The following is an 18,713-nucleotide window of genomic DNA, read 5'->3' as shown; positions in this document are numbered from 1 at the left end:
GTTGCAGTGAGCTGGTCTGTGGCTGAGAAAAGCCACTGTCGCACACACGCCATGTGCCCTCCTGTCCCTGCGGGGTGCAGCCCTGACAATGAGTGTTTGAGGGGTTAACCAGGTGATGGCTCCCAGCTCCACGCAAAGTCCCCTGTGGGGCAGCCGCTCACATGCCCCTGGGACCCGGAAGCCGGGCTGGCTGAGCAGCCTCCTTCCCAAGTGTGAGCCCGCGAGGTGACAAAGGCCTCCCTAGGGAATGCCTGGTCCCCTGTGAGCTTCCCATCTCAACTGCCTGGTCTGTGATCAGGCACGGGACGGGTCGCAGCACTCCCTGGCCATCCCCAGGCCATTGGTGTAGGACTCAGTGGGCACAGATGTGCGCTGCTCATCTGCGACATAACCAATGGACAACCACTATTTATCACCCAACGCACAGTCAGGAAGTTAGGGACCCAGTGGGGCTCAGCCGAGAGGCTCCTGCCTCCGGTCTCTCATGAGGGTGGGGTCCAGCTGCCGGCTACAGGTGCAGTCTCTGGGGGGATCTGCCTCCGAGCCCACTCACAGGGCTGCCAGCTGACTTCGGTTCCTTGCTGGCCTTTGACTGGAGGCTACGCGGGCCTCTGTAGAGGGCCATCTGAGTGTCCTCCACACAGCAGCTCGCTTCCCCCAGAGTGAATGATCCCAGAAAGAGCGAGAGTGACCAACAGGGAAGCCGCAGTGCCTCCTAACCCTACTCCCAAGACACCAGTATCCTCCTGGTCACGTGGGCCACCCTGGCAGACTACAAAGGGGGCATATGAGTCCCTTCTCTGCTGACTGCTCACACACACCATACCATGGCCTGGGTATGTCTTAAGGAAGGAGGTTTATTTGAGCTCTGGAGGTTCAAAGTCTAGGAGTCGGAGGCTCTACTGGCCCAGCCTCTGGTGTGGCCTCCCTGCTGACAGAGCCCAGAGGTGGCTCGGGGCACCACAGGACAAGAGACAGCGAGCATGTATGTGCGTGTGCATGTGTGTGCATGTACGTTTACATGTGTGCTTGCCTGGTCTCCCGTCTTCTACATCTGCCAGGATTCCACCCTGGGGGCTGCAGCCCTAGGACCTTATCTAATCTGAGTCACTGTCCAAGGTCCCCCCCGTACACATCATGGCAGGGTTAACACTTCACAATGGGAAGGAAGCCCTGGGGACCCAGGAAAACTGCACCCAAACCACAGAGTCCCACCCAGGCCGCCAAGGTCATGCCCTTCCTACAGGGCTGAGCACAATCATCCCATCCCCAATAGCCTCCCTCGCCCTGACATCAATGCCAAGTCCAGAGTTTTGCATGAGACCTGCCCGGGGCTGCCAGAAAGCAGGAGCCACCCTGGAGGCTGTGCACCTGCAGGTAACTAGGCCTCGTCACCTCTGGGCTGCCAAGCCAATAACGGTGATGAAGGTGAAAGCCACTGTCTACTGAGATGGTACAACATGCCCACGTGTGCCACCTCAACATGACCCCTCCCACACACATAGAGGGAAGGCATGTCCCCAGTTTACAGGAGAGGAATCTGGAGCCTAAAGCAACGAGGCAGCCCACCCAAAGTCACACAGCAAGTGGGAGGCAGAGCCAGGATTCCAACTCGCAGCTCCTGGACCCCACAAGTCACTCTCCCAGCCAACGGCGGTGAGCTGCCGCTGGCCCACCTGCACCCCGCCCCAGTGCTCAGGAGCCAGCTGTGGTTCAGGTGTTAACACAGCCACTACTACTAATTCAATTATATAAAATTACAACTAGGTGAATCACATTAGCGGTTCAGACACCTATTAGGATGCCCACATCAGAGAGCCCGGATTCATCCCCAGCTCTCACCACCCATGTGGGAGACCATGACTGAGTGCCCGACTCCCAGCTCCAGCCCCAGCCCAGCCCTGGCCATGGCAGGCATTCGGTGCCTCTCCCTGCCTCTCAAACAAGAAGTAACTGAGTCCTATTAGCAGGAAAGTACCAGGAATGAGTTCTGGGGGACAGTAGGTTCAGTCACTGCTTGGGATGCCCACATTCCTCATTGGAGTGACTGGGGTGGCGCCCCGGCTCCTCCACTTCCAACCCAGCTGCCTGCTAATGTGCCCTGGGAGGAAGCAGAAGATGCCTCAAGTGCTCGGGCCCCTGCCACCCACGTGGGGGACCCAGATGGAGCTCCTGGCTCCTGGCTTTGGCCTGGCCCAGCCAGCCCCGGCTGTTTAGGCATCTGGAGAGTGAACCACTAGATGGACACTGCCTCCCCCCCCGCCCCTCCTTCTCCCTCTCTGCAACCCTGCCTTTCAAATAAATAAATAAATCTTAAAAAAAGATAAAAAAAAAAAAAAAGAAGAAGGCAAGCAGGGGCCAGCGCTGTGGTGCAGCGGGTTAAAGGCCTGGCCTGAAGCACCGGCATCCCATATGGGCACCAATTCTAGTCCCGGCTGCTCCTCTTCCCATCCAGCTCTCTGCTATGGCCTTGGATAGCAGTAGAAGATGGCCCAAGTCCTTGGGCCCCTGCACCCACGTGGGAGACCTGGAAGAAGCTCCTGGCTCCTGGCTTCGGATCGGTGCAGCTCCAGCCATTGCAGCCCAGCTGGGGAGTGAACCAGCAGATGGAAGACCTCTCTGTAACTCTGTCTTTCGAATAAATAAAATAAATCTTTAAAAAAAAAAAAGGGCAAAGTGATGAGTCCAATCATCTAAGCCTCACTTCCTGATTTACTGCATTTTACTGTTGTCAGGGCTCTTGGGGTCGCGGTGTGCACCTGCCTGGGGAAAGACTGCTGAGCAGTCATGCCCTGCCCCTCTCTCTCCAGCTCTGTGTCCAGTGACAGCCAGCTGGGAGCTTGCCCAGGCTGGGGGTATTTACACCATGGCAATCGGCACAAATTGAGGTCCCCCCGACCCGACTCCTGCCAAGGACCCGACCAGCACGCGACCGCAGCTCCTCTCACACGTCATCTCTCCAGGGAGGCATACTCAGGTTGACTCCCTGCTACGGACCCCTCTTCCATGAGATCCCAACGCACAGCACACCCTGTGACAGCGCCAGCGCAGACTTCCTGCCTGGAGTTTCTGACTTCCGGAGGAGGAAGCAAGAGGGGCATTTGTCTGAGCAAAACATCTGAGATTTACAAACACTGAGAGAGGCAGAGAAAGTGAGAGCAACCAACAGGCATGCATGCACACGGAGGGACGTGAGTCACGGGGCTGGCAGAGACCCAGAGCCACAGCCGCATGGCCCCCTCTCGTCAAGGGTCACCCTGATGGCGACCCTTGGGAAATGACCTAAATGTCCAGCCAGACGTGGTTAATAAATCGCAGGGCGTGCACGCGCCCAGCCGCATGCAGTGTGGGCCTGACGAGCGCTTACTAAAGATGCATAGAACTATTGAAAAGTAGGTTGGCGATTCACTTTGGGAGAGGGAGGGGAAAAAAGACAGGAAGGAAACACATCAAATGCCAAGAGTGGTTTGCATCGACACAGGAAGCATGGGTGGGTTTTGCATTCTTCACTTTTTTCTAGATTTTTCCAAATGTAAAATGAGCACATCCCGTGTTTTGAGCTCTGGGAGGAGAAAAGAGATCAGCTTTGGTCAACACAAGCAGCCCGGGGGCACAGCCGAGTCCTTTGTCCTGCCACTTCCCATGTCACCACAGGTCTCTCCCAAAGGCACCTGCTCTGGGGCCCAGCCTTTGGCCCTGGTTAGAGGCATAAAGGGCCCATTGTTCACCGAGTGGGTGACATCATTCAGCCACCAGGAGGGTGGAAAGGAAACCTGAAATCGGGTGAGGCCGGCCCGGCCCGAAAGAAAGCAGCCTGTCCTGCCCAGGGACACCTCTGACGTCATGCTGCCTTCGGGGATGAGCTCAGGTCCAACAGCAGCTCCGCACCCCGAGGTATGGCCGGAGGCCAGGGCACCTGGCGGCGCGGTGAACAGGCGGTGGCAGGCAGCACTCAGCCCCGATAGCCGGAGATACGGCAGGGGCCGGGGCTGTGGGACCCAGATCCTCTGAAGCTCCAGTCCGCAGCAGAATTGCTTTTTAAGATTTGTTTATTTGAAAGGCAGAGTAACAGAAAGAGAGGGAGAGTGAGAGGGAGATGAGGAGGGGGAAGGGGAGGGGGGAGAGGGAGGGGGAGAAAGAGAGAGAGAGCAGGCAACAGTGCTCTTTCATCCACTGGTTCAACTCCCCAAATACCCACAACAGCCAGGTTGGGCCAGGTCAAACTCAGCAGCCAAGAGCTCAATCCAGGTTTCCTATGTGGGTGGCAGGGACCCAAGTGCCTGAGCCATCACCTGCTGCCTCCCAGGGTGTGCATTAGCAGGGAGCTGGATGAGGCACAGAGCTGGGACTCGAACCCAGGCCCTGTGAAAGGGATGAGGACAACCCAAACAGTGACTTAACCACCAGGTCAAATGCTCACCTGCTTTACAGAACATTGAGGCAGCAGGGAAAGCAAGGGGAAGCACAAGGAAGGGGTAGGGGGCTCAACAGTGCCCCTCAAAAGATGTACCTACAAGTACGTCCTAACCCCCAGGGCGTGTGACTGTAGCTTTACTTAGCATGGAGGTCTTTGCCAGGGCAGGCGTTTGCCCTGGTGGCTGAGACACTGCTTCCCCTGTGGGAGTTCCTGGGTTCAACACCCATCTCACTCCTGACGCCAGCAGCTGCGTTCCTGCTGCCCACGTGGGATACCCGGATTACATCCCTGGCTCCCAGTTTCAACCTGGACCCGGCCCCGATGGTTGTGGGCATTCGGGGAATAGAACATGGGATGGAAGCTCGCTCACTCGCTCTCTGAAATGCATAAACACTTTTTCTTAAAAGAAGCATGGTGTTTGCAGGTGTAATTAAGGAGCGCTGGGTGAGATCATCCTGGGTTACCCAGGTGGGCCCTGAATCGGGTGCCAAGACCCCAAGGCAGGGCCTGGAAGGGTGCAGCCCTAAGCCAAGGAATGCCTGGAGTCACTAGGAGCTGGGAGAAGCCAGGAGGGAGCCTCTCCTGGAGAGGCACACGTCAGCTGGAACCTTGACCTTGGAGTTCAGGCCCCTGGCACCATGACAGATATATTTCTACAGTTTTAAGTCCCCAGGCCGGTGGTGATCTGTTAGGGCAGCTGCAGGACACTTGTACAAGGGTTGAAATGGGGCTGCTACAGACGGGCGTCATTAACATCCCCAATTCCTACTCACTTGCTAAAAAAGTGGGGGGTGGGGGCAAAGCTGAAAGGCTGAATAACCTATGCATCCATCTCAACCCATAGGCAACGCAGAACCAAATTCTCCCACTCAGCTGTCAGCAAAGAACCGAACGCCCAGCTCAGGGGCCAGCGGCTACGACGCGTTCCCCAGAACAGGTGCCGGAGGCCCAGCCGCTCCCAGCACAGCCGGGTGGCCCCAAGCCCATGACTACACCTCTCCACGGCTCAGGTTTCTCTTCTGTGAAACACAGAGTGACAGGCGCCCCCATTTCCCAGGGGGCAGCTGTGTGGATTGGAGGGGACCAGTTCCCGGCAAGCAGGAGGGCTCGGTGTAAGTGGGACCCTCGCCCTTCCTTCCTACACGGACAGGAAGAAGTTACCGCGCCCCGCACCCACCAGAGCCGGCCTCCACATCCGCAGGTTCTGCTTCTGCGGATTCAGCCGACTGCACGTCGAAAATACAGGAGGAAGAAACTGCATCTGTGCTGCCCACGTACAGACTCACTGTTCTCACCATCACTTTCCAAACACAGGGTGACAACACAGCTCCGCCATCGCACGAGGCATAGGAGGTCGCCCAGAGATGATTTCGAGTAGAGAGGAGGGAGAGCACGGGTCAGGTGCACACAAGGGACTGGAGCAGCCACGGATTTTGGTGTCTTCACGGGGCCTCCCAGGGCACCCTGGGCAACGTCTGGAGACATTGTTCCTTGTCACAACTCGGGGGTGCCACTGGCACATGGTGGGCAGAGGCTGGGATGATGCCACGAGGCACAGAACTGCCCCCCGCCATCTCCCACTCACTGAGACAAAGACCCCGGCCCATGAGATGAGCAGTGTTGAGGCTGAGCAGCTGCTATATAGCAACGGTCTGAGGCTGCAGACAGGCCCTGATGGGCTGGGACGGTCCCTCACGCCGGCGCTCCGTGCATTGCACAGTCACATGCGGACGTATATTATCTGCCCCCCTGAGAAAGCAGCCCGTCTGGTTTGTAGCCACTTCCACTGTGTCTGCTATACTGTCCAGTACTCAGTACCAGCGGAATGAGAACGTGAGTGAATGAGGCAGGGGGTGGGGGCATCAGGCTTAGTGGTTAAGACATCAGATAAGACACCTGTAGCCAGCAACCGCTCAGAGTTCCAAGTTCTTTCTAACGCAGATCCTGGGAGATTCAAGTGCCTGGGTCCCTGCCACCCATGTGGGAGACCTGGATGGACTTCCCAGCTGTGACCTGGCCCAGCCCTGGCTGTTTTGGACATTTGGGAAGTGAACCAGCAGAGGGGAGCTCCCTGTCTAGTTCTCTGTGTCTCACGGTCTCTCAAATTCCTTAAAGCAGGCGAATAAACAGGGCACAAATCCCAGGTATCTCAGGCTGAGGCCAGAGCCCGGCACACAGGAAATGCTCACGAAATGTCAACCAGGTCCTTTCTCTCCTTTCTTTCTTAAGACAAGCAGTCTGGCCTTCCAGGCAGGTGGGACTCACGTCCACAGAGGCTGAGCCCCTCAAAGCAACCTGAATCGTCAGTCAGCACCTCCTACCCACCAACGCTGTGCAGGTTCTTAGCAGACTCTGTTCCAGTAATCCACCCACCAGACAAGTTCAGTCAAATGCCCATTTGACAGATGAACACACTGGGGCTGAGTTGATTTAACTTGCCCGTGGTCACCCGGCCAGCACTCAGTGGGGCTGAGACTGGGACCCAAGTCTGTCTGATTCCAAAGCTCTTTCTGTGCCCCCCCCCCCGCCCCCAGCTTCCTGCTTTTATTCCAGCTTGGCCTCCGCAGCTTGGCCATTGTTCTTTGGTTCTGGAACTTTCTATCTGGCCTCTCAAGGGGGTCCACCTAGTCTCCTTGGCTAACCGCAGCGTGTACCAGGCCTCTTTCCCAGGCTCGCGGTGCGCAAACGTGCCTCTTCCTGCCTTTGTGGCCCAGAGACAAAGCGTCTGTTTTCTTTCTTTCCCCCTTGTCTTCCTGGACTCAGAGGTAGGCCTTCGGCAAATGACTCCAAGGCCAGCTCTAGAAAACAGTTCAGGGCACGCCTCCGAGGCTTCTTTTACGCCTGCGTGGATTCTCCTGAGGAAGCACAAGCCCCAGGCAGGGCCCAGGATGATTCGGATGAACCCTGTCCAAGTATGAGCCCAAGTCCCGCCCCTGCCAGCCCCAACCACGGATTCTGTCCATCACCCCCGGCTTCGCGAAGACTCCTCCCAGAAGACAAGCACCGCGGTGAAGCCGCAGGGGAACAGGGGCGTGTGTGGATTTTCCGGTTCATTGGAAATCTTTGAAGGGACGGTTTGAGAGGGGAGGCTTGCTTGTTGAAAGAGTAAACTATTAAGGCGCACAAACCCCACGCTAGGCATGGCCACACCCACGTCGGCGCACGGTGGTCCCTGTTTCACAGAGGTTCCCAGAGGTCCCACAGCCGGGCAGCGGCAGAAGCGGGACCGTGAGGTTCTCTGCGGGGGTGCGAGTGTTCCCGTGCCAACTCCACCCTCACACGGGACATCTCGGCCCCCTGAGAGGCGCTGTCGAGGGTGCACCTACTACGCACCTGCGCCAGGTGGGGCGCTCCCTCCAACCTCGTAGCAAGCCTGGGCTGCTCCCCAGCCAGGGCGGGGCAAGCCAGGCTCCAGCTCTCCAGCTCGGCGCGCGCGCAGGTGCCCACCCCTCCGGGCACAGCAAACACTCAGTGGAGAAAAGCCCAAAGCCCCCAGATTACCCAGGAGTCACCCTGTTGGACGTGCTCCGATGCAGCAGGGAATGGCCCTTCCTGCATTTGGTCTCCGAATCAGCTGGGGAAGTCTGGTCCTGCCGGTGGCACCAACAGGTGACACGGGGCAGTGAGCTCCAGGAGGGTCCAAGGCCAGGCCCAAGGGGTCACACAGCACACAAGTGACATGCAGGAAGTCGTGAGCAGGGCCCGAGTGTCACAAACCCCACACCCGTAACAACGATGCCACCAAAGTGGCAGACAGAGCAAGGCAGAGAAAGAGAGACGGAGAGAAACAGGCAGAGGAGTAAACCATTAAAGGACAATTCTCTCGCTGGGCCAAGTCCTTCCTTCCAGGGGCAGAGCTGGGGTCTGTCTCATAAATCCAAGCCACCACCACCACCCCCAGAGGAGTGCGGGCCCACGAGAGACAGAGACGTCCTGTGAACAAGATCAGCGCCCTGCTCACAACCTGGCCCTCTAGCCTGGGTTTGCACCTGTCTGCTTCATTGCTGTGCAGCCCAGAGTGAGTCACCACACCTCTCTGGGCCAGCTGAGGGCTGCGGGCTCCCTGCACCTGGGAGAGCTCAAGGACCTCAGGGCTCAGAGGGCTGGCTCAGGGCTCCCTCCCTAGGTGCTGTTGCCCTTGGGGCCAGGATGAACCCAAGGAAGGAGCTGCCTGTGCCCTGGCAGAGGCTCCATGAACTGGGCAGACCGAGTCACAGGGCAGAAGTGTGAGACGCCAAGCCCTCTCTCCACATCCAGCCCTGGCAGCGATGGGGCGTCCCTGACGTTAATGGGAAGTTCTGCAGAAAGCATTTGCCAGGAGCTGGGCTGGATGAAGTCCTGGCCCTGACTCTGCCACTCTCTCGCTGTGCATCCCCAAGCCAGTGTCTCTCCCTCTCTGGGTCCAGCCCCACCTCTATCAACCACAGCTAAGTCTGGCTTGTCAACCCTTGGCTGGCCTCCCAAGCCCCACAGAGCCCGCCTGAGCGAGATTTAGGCCACTCTCGACAAACCTGAGGTTCACGGCCAGCAGGCAAACCCACCCACCACCTCGGGTTCCCACGGCCCCTTCCTTTGGCAAGCGTATGAGGGCCTCGCCTTGGCTCAGTGACAAACACAACATGCACACGGCAGGGACACTTGGGCGTCCCGGGAGAGCGAGTGCAGACGAAGCAGGTGCCGGCTAATCCTCCCTAAAAATAGGTGGCGGGAGCATTTGTGCCGGGGAGGGGGGGGGGGCCGGAGCAGCCTCGGTAAGAGACAAATCCACGGGCGCGACAAGGCCGGTGCACGCGCGGGCCCATGGAGACGTCCAGTGCACACGTCCTCCTGCCTCAGAGGCAGAGTGGCCCGGCGGCCAGGGCGCCTGGCGCAGGGAACAGGAAGTACTAGGCTTTGATTGACAAGGATCCTGGGGAAGCAACTGCCCTGGGTTCACGGATGGGAGCCCCTGCTGCTCTAACAGTTTAAGAAACGTAAGAGGCTTACGAGGTCTGGCGGCTCCGAGTCCGGCTGCCTTTTCCTCAAGGAAGAAAACCGCTGTTGGCTGCGGGCGGAGAAGCGGCGGAAAGATTCCCGGCCCCGGGAAGCCAGGTGTCGGAAGGAGGAGGTGCGCTTGAAGCCGGGCCGGCTGGGGGGCTCTCCGCTCGTCCGTTCGTGGCCCACCGTGGTGGTCACCAAATGCAGGGCCTCCTGGAAGGACCTCCTCACGGTCCCCATCCATTGGGTCACGTGGGTCTGGGCCACCGTGAGTTTGTCTCCCAAGTAATCCATGGGGCCAGCCGGGAGGAGGAGGCAGGCGGAGGCGAGAGAAGGAGCAACGCGGCTGGAACGCCAGCGTCCTCTCGCCTCTTTCTAGGACGTGCCGCCCGTCGAAGTTCTGCGTTCGCCTGGCTCAGCCCAAGCAAGGGTGAGTAAACATTGCGGAGCCGGCAGCCGGTGGCGTCGGAGGTCTTGCTGAGAACACAGAGGCGCTGGGAGGCCGCCCCTCTGGAGTTGTACACACACGCCAGGCGGTCCAGCCTCCAGCTCCCAGCGAGCACTCGCCAGGCTGGATCGGTGGAGCTTGGAGGAATCCCAGGTCGGCAGCCGCACTGGCTCCGGGCGGGCGTGACAGAGGTGGGAGGGGGAGAGGGGGTGACGGCCGGCACCCCTGGTCTCGCTCTCCTGATTCAGGTAGGCGGCCCCTCGACAGCGCACACAGCCAGGTCCCAGGCGTGGGCAGGCTGCCCCCCACCGACACTCCCCGGCTGGGCGCCCCCCCCCCCCAGGCTCACCTGACCCGTGCAGGTTCCCTGCCGTCTGGCTGGAGACTTCAGACCTGACTGGCGGCAGGCAGCTGGCTCATTTCCGGAGACAGCGGCCACCAGGGCCCCCGGGTCCCCTGGCTGAGCAGCCCCGGATGACATCAGCCCCCTGTCTCAGCGAGGGGCTCCAGCTGCCCAGGAATGCGGGAGGGGCCTCGGCGAGGTGGCCGCCCAGGGAGCTGACGTCTGCCCCCATTTTTCCCCCCCAAGTCCCAACTCGCTCAGTGTCCCTCGGGGCTGATGGTGACTTCACGTGCCCGGCAGCCTCCCCAGGGCTGTGCCTCCTTCCCCGCGGGCGCAGGCGGAAGCGCAGGGGCACGTGTGGGCATGTGCGTGCGCGTGTGGGTGCGTAGATGCCGGGAGCTGGCAGGCCGGGGAAGCTGGAAGAGTTGGGGACCGGCTTCTGCCCCTGGGGTTCCAGGCAGCGTCCGGGACCTGGGCCCGGCTGTCAGTCTCGCTTCCCTCTGGCCGCCAGTCTCTCCGCCTCGCCCCTCCCTCTGCCCGTGTCTCAATTTCCATTCGCTCCTCTCTCTCTCCCTGGCTCCTCCCCCTCTGTCTTTCGCCTCCCCAGCTTTCTCTCCCACCCTCCCTGGAAGGCAACACCAAGCCAGGTGACACAGCCCCCAAGGTGCCCCCAGGAAGCATTGGGGAGTGGGGGGACCTGTGTTTCAGTAGAAGCTGCGTTGCCATAGCAACCCCGGGGCCCAGCATCTGCCCCATCCTAGGCAGGCAGGCTCTCTCAGCACAGGGAGCAGTGGGAGTGATTCATGGTTTACACCCAGATCACGTGAGCTCACTGGGTTTTAACCCTTATGACGCTGGAGTACTTGGGGTGGAGGTGGGGGTAGGGGATGACAAGATGGCAGCCCCCGGTGGCTGGGGGCACCACGCACTTGTTGGAGAAGCCTTCTGCCTCCTGCAGGGCTCTGTGCCCTCCTGCGGACTCAGAGAGGTGGACTGACTTGCCTGAGGTCACACAGCAAGCACTCCAGCCCTGTGCGCTCAGAAGCTGCTCCCTGCCCGCCTGGCCCAGAGTCTGGGCTCGGTAAATATTGTGTGGACGTGGAGCCCAAGTCTGAAACCCCAAGCGGTACAGCCGCCTCCTGCGTTCTCGCCGCCAACACCTCACCTCCGCGCTGAGCAAATATTTGTCTCTAGGCCGGCCAGAGGGCTGTTGCGCTTGTTCATCCCTGCACTCATGCACTTAATGGACATTCAGAGAGGGCTGGTGCTGGACACAGAATAGGAAGGTCTTGCTATGGGCGTGCTTAGAGCCCAGCAGGGGCCGGTGGCTTCTATTTACTGAGAAGCTACCTGAGCACCCAATAACATCCGCGGCATTCACGAGGATTAACTCACGGATTCTCCCATGAACCCACTTGACAGAGGAGAAGACTGAGGCCTGAGGGCTGAAGTCATCTACCAAGGTCACCCAGCCGGAGAGGGGGCCACACTCTGGTGTGTTCCCCTCTCTCACAGCCCATCTAGCAAACTGGTCTCTGTCCCCAGAAGCGAGAGGGTGAGGCCTCCAAAGCTGGGGTGTAAGAGGGGGCACAGCCGCACTCCTCGCTCTCTGAGATGTGCTGGGAGAGCCGCCGCCATGTTGTGAAGATACTCAAGTAGCCCACTGGGGAAACCCCCAGGCAGGGAGACGGAGGCCCCCAGCCAGCATGGGTCCCCTGTCCCCTGCCAGGCCCTGAGGTGACCGCAGCCCTGGCCAATGTCTCCGCCACAACCTCATGGGAAACCCCAGAGGCAGAGCAGCCCAGCCAAACTGCTCCAAAATCCCCGACCGCTAAAAACCACAAGAAGTACAAATGCCCGGGGGGCAACGGAGTAGCTGGCCCAGGGAGAGGGAGGCAGTTTCCAGGGGTGGGCGAGGGGCCGTCCGAGCAGCCGGAGTGCTCAGTATGCGAGAAGGCACGACCCCGTCACGCAGAGGAGCAAACGCCCACCGGCCCAGACCCCATCTCCACCCCCCACCCAGGACCCAGGGCTTCCAGCTGCCCCACGCAGTAGCTCCTGCTCTGAACAGGTGACCACACAGCCCTGCTCCCGGGTGGAGCAGGGACAGACACGAGAAAGAACCGAGTCGTCCCCACCTGTGCCCAGGAAAGCCACACCTGAAGCAAGGCGGGCGCTGGACAGGCACACAGCTTTGGACACAAAGAGGAGGAGTTGGGAGGCAGGAAGGCGGTACCTCACAGCCAGAGGTGGAACACCTTTGAAATAACCACACCCAGGGCTGGCGATGCTGCCGCACGCGACCCTGTCACACACCCCTCAGCACGCAGAAACGAATATCGGTGTCGATTTCCTAAAGGAAGCACAGCACCCTGGATCGCAGTCTTAAAAGTTGGGGTGAAGGCCCAGCACCACGACGCACTAAGTTAATCCTCTGCCTGCGGCACCGACATCCCATATGGGTGCTGGTTCTAGTCCCGATTGCTCCTCTTCCAGTCCAGCTCTCTGCTGTGACCCGGGAGGGCAGTGGAGGATGGCCCAAGTGCTTGGGCCCTGCACCCCATGGGAGACCAGGAGAAGCACCTGGCTCCTGGCTTCGGATAGGCGCAGCGCCGGCCGTAACGGCCACTTGGGGAGTGAACCAGCGAAAGGAAGACCTTTCTCTCTGTCTCTCTCACTGTCTATAACTCTACCTGTCAAATAAATAAATAAAATATTTTTTTTAAAGTTGGGGTGAGCATTTGGTGCATTGGGGAAAATGTTTCTTGGGACCCCCGTACCCCATCCCAGAGTCCCTGGGTTGGAGCCCAGGCTCTGATTCCTGCTAATGTGCACCCTGGGAGGCGGCAGACTCACCTGACCCTAACCGCAGCTCTGGACTTGCAGTCAGTACAACATCGTGCTGAACGGGGTGGAGACCCGCGTCTCGCGCTTACTAGCTGGGCGTCCCTCGCGGGTTACTTAGCCTCTCTGCTTTTCAGAAATGCGTCACTGCGCTCATCACTGGCACTGATCTGCTGCTTTTCTAGCAGGTGGACCTGTCCAGCAGCCCCTGCGGTGCCGGCTACGGGAGGCTCCCACGTTCACCCTGCCCCGGAGCGCTTGCCCAGGACGACACTAACCCCGCGCAGCACACACCACGAAACCCTGGGCTCCTGCTTCACTCCAGAGCTCCCCCTGCCTCGGGCTGAAGGCTGCGACCCTGCCCGGGGCCTCAGGGCTTCTCCATCAGTCCCTGTGCGAGACTCCCCAGGCCACCTCTGCCTCCACCCCACCTCCACCACCAGCATATACGCATCAGATGACATCACCGGATGACATCAGCCGCTCCTCTCAGCAATGCCTGAGGTTTGTGCAGGGATTCCTACTCCCATTGTGCAGATGCAAACATCGGGGCCCCAAGGCGTTAAGCCCCCAGATGGCATCACGCAGCTACCACGCCTCGGAGTGTGCCACCCCCAGACTCGCGCCCCTGCCGAGGTGGGAGGAGCCCCGGCCTCAGCCAAGTCAGTCTGGATGACAGCCAGGTGTGCAGGACCGCCCGGCTCCGCCTCCTTCCACAAGGAGGGAAAGGGGAGCTGAGGAGCCGGCCGCGTGCTGGCTCCCCGGGGCCTCCTTCAGGTATGGTGGGATCTGGCAGGGTAACTATAAATAGCGCCACTCCCTGAAAACTGGGGCAGCGCGAGCACTGCTCCCCCCACAGCACCACCCCTGGGAGCTGCTTCTGCAAACCCTTCTGTCCTCTCCAGGAAGCCTGGGATACTGCCGGGCACCAAAAAGGAAAGGAAACAACTCTTACATAATTAAGCCGAAAAATTAAAGTAAAAACCCACCACACTGAGAAGCTGCTGAGCTACAGGAGACAAGAGAATTCCATCTGGGGCTGGCGCTGTGGTGCAGCAGGCTAAGCCTCCGCCTGCAGTGCAGGCATCCCATACGGGTGCTGGTTCTAGTCCTGGCTGCTGCACTTCCCATCCAGCTCTCTGCTGTGGCCTGGGGCAGCAGTGGAGGATGGCTCAAGTCCTTGGGCCCCTGCACCCACGTGGGAGACCTGGAAGAAGCTCCTGGCTTTGGATTGGCCAAGCTCCAGCCATTGCAGCCATCTAGGGAGTGAATCAGCGGATGGAAGACCTTTCTCTCTCTCTCTCTCTCTCTCTCTCTCTGTCCATAACTCTGCCTCTCAAATAAATAAATAAAATCTTAAAAAGAAAGAGAATTCCATGTGCACTGTGAGGTGGGCACAGACACCCAGTTCCAGACAAGCATGTGCCATTACAGGAATTGGCACATGCAGGTCATTCATTCATTCAACAAACATGTGCAGGTCTGTGCTGGCTCTGAGGGGACCTGTGGTCTGTGAAGAGCTCAGTGTACCCGTCTGATTCTCAGCCAGCAGGGGGCAAGGGAGCCCCAAAAGACCTCACACCCGAGCTACGCCAGAAGTCTGGTACAAGCTTGCACGCTTTCAAAGATCGCCAATGAGGTAGAAGAAAAACATAAAGAACAACTGCAATACAAGTGCCAAGGGCTGTGACAGGGAAGTGACTAAGGCGCTATCAGAACAGAAAATGAGAGGATAAGCTTCACCAAAAAGGTAGAAGGTTGAGGGACAAAGAGCAAAGGGAAGATGGTTTATTGAGGCCTTTCGACTGTGAGAGGCACATCTGTGTGGGGTTTTGAAGGATGAATAGGAGTACTCTGAGTGGACTGAAAAAGAAAACAGCACAGGCAAAGGCCAGGAGAGGGCACCACACCAGTCTTGCCTTAGAGGTTCTGCACACACTCTCTCCCTGCTGAGGGGTCCCTCCCCCTCCTCTCCCATATCTCCTGGACCTTCCCCACCCCCAAGCCAACCGTTAGCCTTGGCCAAATCTCCCCCAGGAGGCCTCCCTTCTAGAACCCTCTTCTCATCCTGCTTCCTAGGAAACTGGACATTCCCAGACTGCACATCCTGGCTGCCCGCACAGCTCCCCTCAGGGAAGCCTCACAACAGCCCTGCGGGGCAGAACCTGTCAGTAGCCGTCCCCCACTCCGCAGAGGAGGGTACTGGGCTTAAAGAGCCGAAGGCGCGCGCCCAAGGCCACCGAGCTGGCAGGTGCAGCTCTGGGCCTGAAGCCGCGTCTGTGTGACCCCCAAGTCCTCAAGGAGCTCCTTCCCGCCCCCTCCCAGGGTGAGGCCTGACCCGACGCATCCTCTGTGACCCTCCCAATGGCCAGCCCCGCCCACAGGCGTGCGACTTGGGTGACGTGGGCGACTCTCCTCCTCCCTGCTCTGGGCTGGCCCCTGGATCAGGAAACACCTCCAGAAACATCTGCCCAGCTGGGTGTCCAGCAGCTTCCTTCCTGGCCTGCTGGCCTGGAGAACAGTTCCTGGGACCACCCGCAGGGGGAACAGCAGAGCTGCAGGGCTGGCCATGGCTCAGGTCTCCCTTGTGCCACGGGAAACAGGATGCCGACAGAGACGCACCTGGGCTGATCCAAGCCCAGCACACTCAGGAAGCAGCGGCCGCGAGGGGTGAACCTGACGGCCACGACGGGAGGTGTTCTGAGAAACGTGCAGTCAGGCCTGTGGCTGGGCAAGCATCACAGACTGTCCTTACAGAGGGGCCGGCGCTGTGGCGTAGCAGGTTAAGATGCTGCCCACAATGCCCGCATCCCATATGGGCGCTGGTTCGAGTCCTGGCTGCTCCTCTTCCAATCCAGCTCCCTGCTAATGCACCAGAGAAAGCAACAGAAGATGGCCCAACAGCTTGGGCCCCTGCACCTGCATGGGAGACCCAGAGGAAGTCTCTGGTTCCTGGCTTCAGCCTGGCCCAGCCCCAGATTTTGTGATCATTTGGGAAGTGAACCAGCGGATGGGAGACCTCTCCCCAGGCGATGACCTGATGCGACCACCACCGTGTACGTCGCCAGTCGTTGGCCCAAATGGATCACACTGTGCACGACTGTGGTCTAGTGTAACTCATTACCACCTCATTCCTCAAATCACAGCCCGAGGCAGGCAGGACCGGAAGCTTCTCAGTAAAACAAAGCATTGGGCCCTGGGGAGGGGCTGAGTGTGCCACCCTCTGAGGACCCTTGACAAGGCCGGTGGCCTCGTGTCTCACTCGTTCCCCTGGCTTCTCTGAACACCCCAGACAAACCGGACAAACTGTCAACCTGGGGCATGCTACGCCGTCTTCACCCAACCCTTGGCACATGGCTAGGACACACCATTCCACGCCTTCCTTACCTGCTTCCTGCATAACTCGGCTGAAACACGCCCTCCTTCAAGAAGTCTCCCGTGATTCCTTCTGCCCATGGGGGGCCACCCAGGGGTTCCCGCCCTGCCTATGTTACCCATCGATCTCCCCCACTGAGACGCTGAGCCCACAGGTGACAGGGATGCAGCCTGTGCACCCCTGGGGCCCAGCACCCGCGGCAGGAGCTCGACCTGACTGACTGTCCCTGGAAGAAAGGCGTTACGCAGGCTTGAACCCAAGACACAGAACTCTCAGAATTCCTCTCGCTGGGCTTGTTTCCAAGGCAACAAGGAAAAGAACTCTGATAAGGGGGGAAAAAATAGAAATGGCTTCAGCTCGCAAGTGAATCCCAGATTATTTATAAACCAAGCCCAAGACCAGCTCCTTGTAGTCATTTGTCACCCTTCTTCTTCCGACAGCCGTTTGCACGACCCAAGGTCTCCGTAATGAACCTTGGGAGGAGGCTCACCTAGAGAAGGAAGCGTTCTAGAAACAGCCAGAAACTCTAGACAGGCCCACTCAGCGCCAGTGGGAAGGAGCGTCAGCAGCCCCGGCCCGGGGAGGCCCGCCTGCCAGGGCAGCGCCTCTCCAAACAGCTGTGCGCTAAATGAGGCTGCAGGCAACAGACGGCCGAGGGCCCTGCCCTGGCCCACGATCCCCGGGCAGCTGGGGCGCCGGGCTGGGTTCTCCGTCTCGTCCACCCTCTCCGTCCACTACAGCATCTGCACATCCCCAGCGCCACACAGCAAGATGTCCTTGGGGAATGAGTAGTCAGAACCAGGATGAGCGACAGAGGACATACTCAAAGAAACTGACTTTAAAAAAAAAAAAGATTTACTTATTTATTTTGAAAGGCAGAGTTACAGAGAGAGGGAGGGAGGGAGAGAGAGACAGACAGAGATCTCCCACCACTGGTTCACTCCACAGAGGGCCAGCAGCCAGGACACGACCTGACACCTGACGTCCATGTGGGATGCTGGCATCGCAGGCAGTAGCTTTTCCCACTATGCCATAGCGCCAGCCCCGGAAATTTACTTCTAGCAGCGAACTTGTATGCCTGGCTGAACCGCCCACTCTGCAGCACCCCAAGATTTTAAGGGTGTCTGTGCACACAACAAAAGACAGGGAGAATGGGCAGAAGGTCTTCCTGTCCCGGCTCTGTCCCTTCCCTCCTTTCCAACTCCAACAAGCGCTTTGTCGTGCACCTGCCAAGTGTCGGGCACTGGAGAGACCATGAATGACAGACCCAGCGCCTGGCCTGCGGAGCTGTTTTATGGGGGGGGGGGGGGGGGGTGCAGTGACACCTGGGGCTCTCGTTGGCTGAGGGCCTGCCGCGTGTCCTGGCTCACCTCGCCGGCTGAGGTCCAAGTGCATCCCTCAAATTCCACAGGTTGGAAACTTCATTCCCAGCACAACAGCGGGGGAGCTGGGGCTTCGGGGGAAGGTCTAGGTCAGGCGTGGATCCACGTCGCCGTGACTGGGGCCAGTGGGCACGTTCTGGCCACCTCTTCCACTCCGAGAGGACCTGCCATGCCTCTTGCCCTTCCCCCTTGCCGACACGTGGGGAGACAGCGAGACGGCCCACCCCACATCCACCGTCTCCGTCCCGTCCACTCCGCCTGCAGAACGCTGCGGGCCACAGTTCTGTCCTTTATACGCTCCTGTCTCAGGTGCTCTATGACAGCAGCACCGAGAGCAAAGATGGACAGCCAGGACAGACACACTGTGCGGTGCAGACGGGGAGACAGCAGCTCCGAAAGCTGCCACGACCAGTCCAGGTTCCACGGCTGTAGCCACGATGACCCTTGGCCTGGCTGAGCCCCGAACCTGGGTGTGCTCCCAACCACCAGGCCAGGCTACTCCTGGGAGCACCCCAGTGTGTGCCAGCTGGAATGTGGGGTGCAGCAGATGGGGAGACAGCAGGCAGAGCCTTGCCCTGTGTCCTACTCCCCCTCTTCTTTCTCCGCTCCCCACTCCTGGCATTCAACTTGGCCACGGACCTCGATTAAAGCCCGAGAGGGTGAAAAGCAAGTGGGGGGGGGGGGTGCCCACAGCTCCAGTGCTCATATTTTGCAGAAGAAATGGCCCCCTCCAAGGCCAAAGCAGCTTTCAATCAAACACTACAAGACCACTGTTGCTATTTCCCATGTGCTGACAGTGAGCCGGGCCCCACTGCATCTCATGCCCCCCTCACAAGGGAGCACAGGTTAGGGCAGGGCTCCTGAGGCCTGCTGCCGGGGCTCTGCAGCTCCTTGCTGTGTGTCCCTGGGCAAGCGGCTTGCCTTCT

At 59.4% G+C, this 18,713-nt stretch overlaps 1 protein-coding gene and 1 long non-coding RNA gene across 8 annotated transcripts in view; one reads left to right on the top strand and one right to left on the bottom strand.

Annotated features, from left to right (window-relative positions):
- Nucleotides 1-18,713, bottom strand: part of KIAA1671 (KIAA1671 ortholog) — a 188,954-nt gene that overhangs the window by 61,549 nt on the left and 108,692 nt on the right. Inside the window, exon 1 of one of the 6 annotated variants that reach the window (XM_051835477.2) lies at nucleotides 9,404-10,723. The exons of 3 other annotated variants lie outside the window; for them this stretch is intronic. In XM_051835477.2, coding sequence (XP_051691437.1) covers nucleotides 9,404-9,688 — 285 coding nt within the window. In that variant the 5' untranslated portion in view covers nucleotides 9,689-10,723. Of the gene's footprint in view, nucleotides 1-7,918; nucleotides 7,991-9,403; nucleotides 10,724-18,713 lie in introns of those variants that run through there. 2 more of the 6 variants (XM_051835478.2, XM_051835479.2) reach the window with 2 other exon arrangements.
- Nucleotides 9,685-14,396, top strand: LOC138847426 (uncharacterized). 2 transcript variants are annotated; one of them, XR_011385244.1, is made up of 3 exons: nucleotides 9,685-9,824; nucleotides 13,215-13,533; nucleotides 13,935-14,396. It is a non-coding gene; the product is annotated as an uncharacterized lncRNA (long non-coding RNA). The 2 variants fall into 2 exon arrangements; XR_011385243.1 differs by having other exon boundaries at nucleotides 13,215-13,806.

Source organism: Oryctolagus cuniculus, chromosome 21 (assembly GCF_964237555.1).
Source record: "Oryctolagus cuniculus chromosome 21, mOryCun1.1, whole genome shotgun sequence".
Taxonomy (NCBI): Eukaryota; Metazoa; Chordata; class Mammalia; order Lagomorpha; family Leporidae; genus Oryctolagus; species Oryctolagus cuniculus.
The sequence above is the reverse complement of the archived record's forward strand: the minus strand, read 5'-3'. Positions and strand labels throughout refer to the sequence as shown.